This window comes from Eriocheir sinensis, chromosome 18 (genome assembly GCF_024679095.1).
Source record: "Eriocheir sinensis breed Jianghai 21 chromosome 18, ASM2467909v1, whole genome shotgun sequence".
NCBI classification, from domain to species: domain Eukaryota; kingdom Metazoa; phylum Arthropoda; class Malacostraca; order Decapoda; family Varunidae; genus Eriocheir; species Eriocheir sinensis.
In genome coordinates this window covers 20,647,381-20,656,920 of record NC_066526.1, presented here as the reverse complement: position 1 = coordinate 20,656,920, position 9,540 = coordinate 20,647,381, and the positions used below count along the sequence as shown (strand labels likewise).

Below are 9,540 nucleotides of genomic sequence, written 5' to 3'. Positions count from 1 at the left end.
CAAGAGTGGGTTAAAGTAAGAAAGGACAAAAGTTTAAGAAGGAAAAATAATGTTGAAATAATACCTAGAATAACAGGAAAATAAGATAAAATGGAAGAAGTGAATTTGGACAGTGTAAGAAAGGAAGGGGACATAAAGGAAAATAATAAAAGAGAGGCGAGAGGACAGTAAAATATAAAATAGTAAATAAATATAAGAGAGAAGGAAGGAAAGGGAATGTGGAAGAACAGGAAGACGAGATAAAAGAAAAGGAGGAAAGGAAGGAGAAGTCAGAGATGTAGGAGGAAGAAAATGAGAAAAAGGAAGAATTGAACCAGTAGGAAATGTAGGAGAAGGAAAACGAGAACAAGGAGGAGGAAGTGGAGGAGGAGAAAGAGGACAAGAAGGAAGTGAAGGAGAAGGAAGAAGAGAAAGTAGAGGAGGACAAGAACAAGAAAGAAATGAAGTAGAAGGAAGAGATGAAGGAGGACGAGGAGGACGACAAGGAGAAGGTGGAGTTGAAGGAAGAAATGGAGGAGGATGAGAATGAGGACAAGGCAGAGGTGAAGGAGAACAAGCAGTCGGTGGAGAAGGAAGACAAGGAGGAGGAGGAGGAGGAGGAGGAGGAGGAGGAGGAGGCACCATTTCTCGTCGCATGTCGCCAGTGCTCGGTCCGGCCAACCAGGCGTTACGGTCATAAATTGTCGAGTCTCACGCTACGGGCGCCGCGGAGCAAGGAACGAAGAGGGCGCTGTCTGCACCTGCCGCCCCGCTCCGCCCCGCCCCGCCCCGCCCCGCCCCGCCTTGCATACCTTGGGAGTTAGTATAGACATGTTTAAACGGTTTGCTCACCCCTTTATTCGTTTATACTTAGACGGAGGATAAATGTGACTGAATCTTTGCGTTTTCTTTAAATGATCGGTGTTTTTAGCTTAATTTACGCCATGTAGATTAATTTAGGAGTTGTTTATTTTTTTATTCGTTTAATTGTTGAGTTAGATATGGTGTTGGTTGCGCAGATACCTTGTAATAATAAAGTTAAAAGGTATGATTTTGTTAGTGATTTCTGCAGATATGGCGTGTGATGAAGACATTTGTGCGTGTGTATGTGTGTGTATGTATTTATGTATGTATATAATGTGTGTGTGTGTGTGTGTGTGTGTGTGTGTGTGTGTGTGTGTGTGTGTGTGTGTGTGTGTGTGTGTGTGATGCTAGGTATTATTTACGATGTTGCGGCAGTTAAGTGAATATGAATGTTTAAGTGTAACGCACAGCAAAACAGAGGTAGGAAAATATATATGCTATAAAATCTACACCACAGCACAAAGAAACATTCATGAATAGCAAAACAGAGGTGGAATAATGTAAAAAAAAATATACAGCACATAAAGTAATATCCATGAAGCAATAAAATGCGTATTAAAGCTCCTGACACACGGCCCAGACAGAGGCGACGTAAATATTGCAATAGATCAATTTCCGGGCCATTCATTATTCATCGTTGTGGCAATTCAATAACGTGATGGGGCGGCGCTCGTTCGACTCTCGTCTGTCTTGCGTACGTTCACGGCGCAGCGAGCACAAAGGAACGTTCTCCACCGCTTCAGGAGTGCTTCGTTGCTTGCTTGCTTGGCCGGTCGATGTATGTGTGTGTGGAATGGGAAGGGGGGAGGGAGGGCCTGTATATGTGTGTGTGTGTGTGTGTGTGTGTGTGTGTGTGTGTTGTGGGGGGGTTGTATGTGTGTGGTGGGGATGGGGATCTGTATGTGTGTGTGTGTGTGTGTGTGTGTGTGTGTGTGTGTGTGTTGGTATTGGAAGTTTTTTATACATGTGATTGAACATGTTTTTTTGAGTGTGTGTATGTGCGAGAGGTATTGAAAAATAGATAAAGGGAAGAAAAGAAATAGATAAAGATAGATAAACTTAACTATAGATAGTAAAGGTAGCCAGATATATAAAAGTAAATATAGGATCGGATAGATAGATAAAGATAGGTAAAAGGAGACAGAAAAAGAAAGTGCTAGTCCTCAGAAAAAATGCAAAAAAAAAAAAAAAAAAAAAAGCTCTCTGCATCTCCGTAAACGTTCGCGGAAAGTTATTGGCTGAGCCGCGTCAATGTAAGGTATTTATATTCTCCGTGAGGCATTTTTAGGCACCGCTCCGAGTCGTATTTCAGCAGAGAAGCCTCGTTGTAATTCATTGTAGACGTTTCGTGCACCTGTTTGGCGGCAGGTGATGCGCTAAAGCCGTCTTATGTATGAATGTATATGTGTATGTATGTGTGTAGGTATGTGTGTATATATGTATTACCCTAAACAAATGTAAGTTATTGCGTTTATCTCTAAAATATATGATGATATGGAGGGGTAAGGAAAGTAGTTTTTTTTATAACGAAAATTGGATTGACGTTTCCGTAGAGTTCCGTGTAAAATCCCAAATCTTTTCCACCATATCCCCTCCCTTTTCTGCATAATATTACTCCTTGCCTTCATTCTTCTTTTCATCCGCCACTGCTTCTCTTTTCCTCGCCTTTACCTTCTCGTCCTCCTCCTGGTCTGCCTCCTTCTGCGCTCCTTCCCCCCTCCTCTTCCTCCTACCTCTTCGACAAACTCCCTCATCCCTGCATTTCCTGACGCTCTCCATCCATACCCAGCATTGCCAAAACTCCATAACTGTCGCTTCAGACCAATATGCGTGAAAAACTTTTAAGGAATCCAATTTCATCCCAACACGCAGATTTCCGTGTTGGAGAGTTGTGGGGAGGAAGAGACGGGGAGGCGGCGAGGAAATGAGACATTGTGAGGAACTTTTCCCCGCCCGAGATGTGGCGGCTTCTAACTTTCCATTTGGAGGTTTCGATCTCCATTAGAATTTCTTTGCGTGTTCCCTCGCGCGCGTCACATCGGTTTATACTTTGAGTTTTCCTCGTTTTTATTCTTTCTCTCTGCCTTTTCATCTACTAGTCTTTTTCCTCTTTTTCCTCTTTTTTCGTCTTTTGCATTTATCTACTTTTATCAACTATTTTTCTCGTTTGTTTATGTTAGAAATATATGTTCATTAATTTGAGACGTTGATATATTCAATTTTTCATTCCTTGTATTTTCCTTTCTATAAGCTGCTGATTTTTTTCTCGTTTTCAGTGCGTGTAAATATGTATGAATGTATCGCGCGATCTCTTTTCTACCATCTATTAAAATACGTGTCATTTCCTTTTACCAGTTTCAATTGTAGTGTTATTAATCGTTCAACCATTACAAACTTCTTTTCCTCTTTATCAACTAATGTGCTAACGACAACTTCTCTCTACCCTCAGATGATTCTCAACCGATGAAATGGAAGCCGAGGGCCGGACAAGGTCAGGGGCCAATCGCAGCAGCAGTCGGCGAGGCCCGCGATCGGATTGGCGGAGCAGCAACCAATCAGGAGGCACCAATTCTTCTGCCAATCAGTACTCCTCGAGCGACGAAGAGTGCGACGTAAGGAGCAGCGGGCGTGGCTATCGGGCTTCACAGAGGACAGGTGAGTCAGGTGTGAGTGTGCGGGATGGTCACTTGTGTTGCTGTTGGCCGCCAGGTGTGTTTTGTTGTCTGGGGGTGTTGGGTTCTCCAGGTGTCACGCCCAGGTGTTGTGGCGTCGCTTCCTGGTACTGTGTTGGTATTGCTTCGATTTGGCGTTGCGGGAAGTTAAACAGAGGAAGATAATGCAGTGGCGTAGTGTTATGGTGACAGAGTGCTCGTGTGGCGCCCTCCAGGGACAAATGGAGTGGGGAGTACAAGGTAAACACTAATAAATATGAGAAAGAAAACAATGAAACCGGCAGAGTGCAAACTATATGAATACCAAGTGTGTGTGTGTATGAGAGAGAGAGAGCGAGAGTAAGAGCGAGAGTGCGAGTAAGAGTAAGTGAGAGTAAGAGTAAAAGTAAGAATAAGAGTAAGAGTATATGAGAGTGAGAGTGACTAAGTGAAAGTGAGAGAGAGAGAGAGAGAGAGAGAGAGAGAGAGAGAGAGAGAGAGAGAGAGAGAGAGAGAGAGAGAGAGAGAGAGAGAGAGAGAGAGAGAGAGAGAGAGAGAGAGAGAGAGAGAGAGAATAAATAGAAGCGTCCTCATGTGAAAGCCTGGGAGTAAAGAGAGACGGAGAGAGAGAGAGAGAGAGAGAGAGAGAGAGAGAGAGAGAGAGAGAGAGAGAGAGAGAGAGAGAGAGAGAGAGAGAGAGAGAGAGAGAGAGAGAGAGAGAGAGAGAGAGAGAGAGAGAGAGAGAGAGAGAGAGAGAGAGAGAGAGAGAGAGAGAGAATAAATAGAAGCGTCCTCATGTGAAAGCCTGGGAGAAGAGAGAGAGAGAGAGAGAGAGAGAGAGAGAGAGAGAGAGAGAGAGAGAGAGAGAGAGAGAGAGAGAGAGAGAGAGAGAGAGAGAGAGAGAGAGAAGAGTGTAGCGAGTAAAGAGAGTAAAGAGAGAGAAAAAGAGAAAAGCGAAAGGGACGGAGGTCGGAGACGGAGCGAGTGGAGGGCTGGACCGCTCGGTGCCATTCCTCAAAGCATTGATTCGCCAAGTTCAGGATGATGGAAACGGCTCTTTTTCTCTCCACGTGCCATTGACTTTCCATTAAACTTTCCAGGAAGGTCAAGTATTAGCAGATGGCATTGCGTATTTATTTATTTGTTTTTGGAAAAGGTTGGAGTTGGATCGGCTTGGTATGGCTTGGCGCTGGGTACGAAGTGTGTGAGTGGGGGGAGAGGGGGCTCGTGTGTGTGTGTGTGTGTGTGTGTGTGTGTGTGTGTGTGTGTGTGTGTGTGTGTGTGTGTGTGTACTCTTTTTTTGCACTTATCTTTCCGGGAACGTAAATGAGAGCGAATTCTTGAGAAGCTTTCGCAGTCTGGAGTTTGTGAGTGATTTAAGATTTCAAACCCCATAAGAAGAATGCGGAGAAGGAGCAATTTTCTCCCAAATAATAACAAGCGAAGCACGGAGGAGGAGAAAAAAAAACACGAAAAAAGATCCCAGACTTCAGGATATCCTTATCTTTTACGCGCTCCTGTTTATATGTTGCGTGCGGGAAGTTATGCCCCGGAGCAGGTGTGGATTACAGAAAATTTCAACCTGCGTAAAAGATTCTGATATTAATTCGGGGAAACTTATGCACCGGCGTATTGAATGAGGACAAACCTTTACATTATTAGCTGTAGTGAAAGGGCGACACTAGGGATAGAGGAAAATAAGCAGTAGTAGCAGGAATTAAGGGTTGACAGTAGTAATAGAGGAAGAATAAGCAGTGGAAGCGGTGACAGATTGACAGTAAGGACACAGCAAACTCAGTAGTAGAAGTAGTAGCAGCAGTAGGAGTTCAAAGGGGTACAGTAGTGATAGACCCAGAGCAGTAGTAGTCGCAGTAGTGAAAGGGGAGTATAGTGACAGACCCAAATCAGCAGTAGTAGGATCAGTGGTAGCAGGTGCAAAAGTAGTAGTCGTATGCTCATAACACCAGCAGGGTAGCCAGCTTGTCTTTTCATCTCTAACAGTCCCAAAACACTATGCTTCATCGGGCACAAGCGTGATATCCAGCCCCGTCAAGGTGAGATATATTCAACCAAGCATAGTTTTAGCGGGTTTAATAGTGAACAAGGTTTTAGTAGCGCAGTAGCGGGCGGGAGGTTGGGGCTTATCTGGGACAATCACACAAATCTAGGCGTCATCGGGGCGGAGCGTGATATCTGGGCCCATAAAGGTGAGATGTATTCTATAATTAGGCTCCAAATTGTGGGCCGTCTCTTTGCGTGCCCTGGAGTCACGAGAGTCGGGCAGGAGAGTGTTTCTGAGCCCGGGGAAAGTGTTTTATATGACGGCTAAACGGCGGAAATGCAGACAGCCGGGGAGGGTTCCTGAATTTACCGTGTCTTAGGGCTTTCAGGGGGGCTTTGAGGGGGTCGTGGGGTCTGTTTGGAGTCGCATAGGAGGGGCGTAAGAAGTTCGTGTGTGTGTGTGTGTGTGTGTGTGTGTGTGTGTGTGTGTGTGTGTGTGTGTGTGTGTGTGGTGGGGTGTAGAGGGAGGGTTAGGGATCTGTCGTGTATATGGAGGGGTGTTTTTGCGGGGATAGGGTCGTCTTGTGCGTTTGTGTGCGTGTGTGTGTGTGTATGTGTGTCTGTGTGTGTCATAACGGGCTGAAGACACATCGTTGGACACAGAAACACAACACAATTTTCAAGAACATTTTCCCTTCCCCTAAAATCAGTTCTCTTCCTTGTTTATCTTCCCTCGTACATCCACGCAAATGCACCTTCCTCTTCATTTATCTATCCCTTCCTCCTTCCTTCCCTTCCCTTCCCTTCCTTCCTTCCTTCCTTCCGTCCTAGCTCATTTCCATGCCTAGTTCCCTTCTCCCCTCGGCCACATCTACGCCCCGCACCTCACTTACCGCCCTCTCTCCCCTCTCCAACACCCCCAATAGTACGTGCACACACACACACTTCGCTATGCTCCCCTGCGCTGGCCCAATTTACATACATATAATATAGCTGGAGACACGTCGCTTGGGATTCAATTGGAGACGGATCGATGACGGCTGCGGCGAGGCGAGGCGTGGTGAGGCGGACTGGCGGACGGGGACGACTTTGACTCCTCTACTCTGCACTCAGTCCCCCTTAATAACTCAAGGTGTGGCGAGGTGGCTGGCGTAGTGGTGTTCCTGGCACTCACTGGTCCTGGTTCAGTCTGCTTTCGCTTACGTAAGACACAGTGGTCTCTCTCTTCGGGGAAGTTGGGTCGGTTTTGAGTGCTATATGACATTGATTCTAGCGTGTATTTTGACTCTTGTTTTGTGTGGTGAAGTGAAGTCGGGTTGCGATAGAACGACTTGGGATCGGTCAGTTTGCATTTAGTTCAGTCGCCGATCTTGATATGAGGTGAAGCAAGACATTTTTTTGTAGCGAGTAATTTATCTTAGGCTTGTTGTTAACCACTCGTCTTGCTGTTTGTGGTGAAGAGAAGCTGTGTCCTGAAGGGAAGGATTTCGACTCAATCACTGTACGTAAAAAGTCTAATCACGCTGCATAATCATTTTTTATTTTATTTTGCGGCGCACCTTTTGATATTGGTGTCTTTGTTATTCCAGTGTATGAGCGATCCGAATTTCATCATAACTTTTCTACTAATAATATCGAAATTGAAAAAAATAGGACAGTTTTTTCGATATCCCGATGATAAGAAAATAACCAAGGCAGTTTGTGTATGAAGGTGACGATATGGCAAACACAGTGAGACCGTGTGAAGAGTATGCGAACTGAGGCTCACGGTTCGATGAGGACGTCTGTTGGATCGGCGTCTCCTGGATCACCTCCTCGTCACGCTTCCCACTCTCCCTCCCCCTTCCACGCCAGGCTGACCAGGTTCCGACGCTTTCGACTTTCACAACAGACATTTCACAAGTCCAGAAAAGGAGATTAATCGGGTTCTCATGGGTAATATTTTACATACATAGTGCAGAAGCGTTGTCAAACTATTCCTGGGCTTATAAAACTACCCATGGAAATACCCACAGCCTCTACGAAAGCCTTGTCAAATGTTGGGATGGACTCTGCAGCGGCGTGGTGAGGGCGTGTCAGCTTAGTGTGTTCCTGGCGTGTTATCTCACCGTTTGTTATTGTGTGTCTGCGTTTTCGTTTTCAAGTGGGCCATTCTTGTTTTTATGCATTTGGGATTGTACGGTGATGATGTTTGTTGATTTGAAGGTATTTGTTGTTTGTGTCAGGGTCTTTTGTTTATTGTTTGTAAAGAGTGTTTGTGTTTGCTTTCGTTTTCAAGTGGTTTGTTTTTGTTCTCTCATTTGGGATTGTACGGTGATGTTTGTTGTTTAGAAGTTGTTGTTTTTGTTTGTGTCAGGGTCTACTGTTTGTTGTTTTGAAGGTGTTTGTCTGAAGATTTTATGTTTGTTGTTTTGAACTTGTTTGTGTTTGGAATTCCCTTCGGATCAGGAACTTCTTTTTATATTGGTTTGAAAGTGTTTGTTGTTTTGTGTTAGTGTTGTGTTTGTGATCCTGTTTTGAATTCCCTCGGCGTCCGGCTTTCTCGTTTGAGTTGCTATTGAAGTTTTGTTGTGTGGAGTTAAACCGACGATCCGGCTTGACGTTGGTATAATCCTCTGATAGTATTATTAAAGAATTTTTCACAGTTCAGTGTTAGAAAGGCGTTCTATTTGGGCTATGACCTTCAACTGACTGTTATTATTATTATCTCTAGTACGTTTCCACGCTTCCTCGCCTCCAATGCATTTTCATATTGTAAGCTTCAAAGTGTTTTCCCGTTAATCTATTTTTCCCGTAATCGTCTTATATGAATATTGGTGTTTGTAGCCCATTCTCTATTTCTCGTTTTATTTAAATAACGATTTTTTTTCTTGGGATCACACTAAACATTCTTTCTACATAATCATATATATTACTGTTATTCCACTATAGTTGATTTGCCTTTTCGCAATACGTTTTAATAATTTCAAACTTTACCTGGACTTTATATCGTTCAAGTTTCATTAAACTTCACTTTATTTTGAATGACTAAAATATCATTACCTCATTATTCTTGGTGTTGTTATTGCTGACTTGCCCGTATTAATTTTTCCTTCATATACTCGGAACACAAACACGAACACTGTACGATAAGGAAAAATGAATATATGGCCGAATGGTAGCGTTTCAAAACATCTCACCGCTCAGAAAATAAAGTGAAAGTAACAAATAAGAATAAAACAAAGACTGAGACCTAACTGTTATTGAATTAATGCGAACCAGTAGCAACGAAAATGAGCAATAAGGAAAAAAAAGTAAAAATGGGCAAAAGAAATGAAAATGAGCAATACAAAAAGATACTGAAAATCAACAAAGCAAAAAATGTAATTATTCTGAAAACTCTGACTCGTGACTGTAAGTGTATGGATGCAAAACAGAATCAAACCGAAACTAAGCAAGGAAAAAAAATAATGGGAAAATATATATATAAAAAACTCTAATCCATAACTAAGAGTATAAATGCAAAACATAAACCAAACATAAACTGAGCAGCGCAAAAGAGGAATAAAAAAAAATGTGGAAGCGAAGTTAACCGCAAGCAAGCACTCAGGTGGAGGAAAGTCGAGAGGCGAAGAACAGGTGTGTGGAGTTAATCGGAGAGGCAGGTGTGGGGGGACGGGGGGAGGGAAAGCTGCCCGTGTGTGTGTGTGTGTGTGTGTGTGTGTGTGTGTGTGTGTGTGTGTGTGTGTGTCTAGGGAGAGCCGTGAGAGGGTGAAGAAAAGAGGGCGTGGGAAGAGGAGGAGGAGGAGGAGGAGGAGGGAATATAGTAAAGGGAGTTACATGGTCTCTCACGTCTTGTATAGCTACTGTTTTCTCTCTCTCTCTCTCTCTCTCTCTCTTACAGAATTTACTGGATATATTCAGAATGTTTTTCGTCAATATATATCCATCAACACACACACACACACACACACACACACACACACACAGATAGTAGAGGTGTTGGAAGAAAAGGCCAGAAGGAGGAGGATAGGAGGAAGAGGAAGAAGGGGATGAGGATGCAGAA

General features: G+C 43.8%; 1 protein-coding gene across 5 annotated transcripts in view; it reads left to right on the top strand.

Annotated features, from left to right (window-relative positions):
* Positions 1–3,272: 3,272 nt before the first annotated feature.
* The window catches only part of LOC127000431 (teneurin-a-like), a 382,877-nt gene continuing 376,609 nt past the window's right edge, over positions 3,273–9,540 (top strand). For all 5 annotated transcript variants that reach the window (XM_050864152.1, XM_050864150.1, XM_050864149.1 and 2 more), the window contains exon 1: positions 3,273–3,498. In XM_050864152.1, coding sequence (XP_050720109.1) covers positions 3,312–3,498 — 187 coding nt within the window. In that variant the 5' untranslated portion in view covers positions 3,273–3,311. The remainder of the gene's footprint in view (positions 3,499–9,540) is intronic.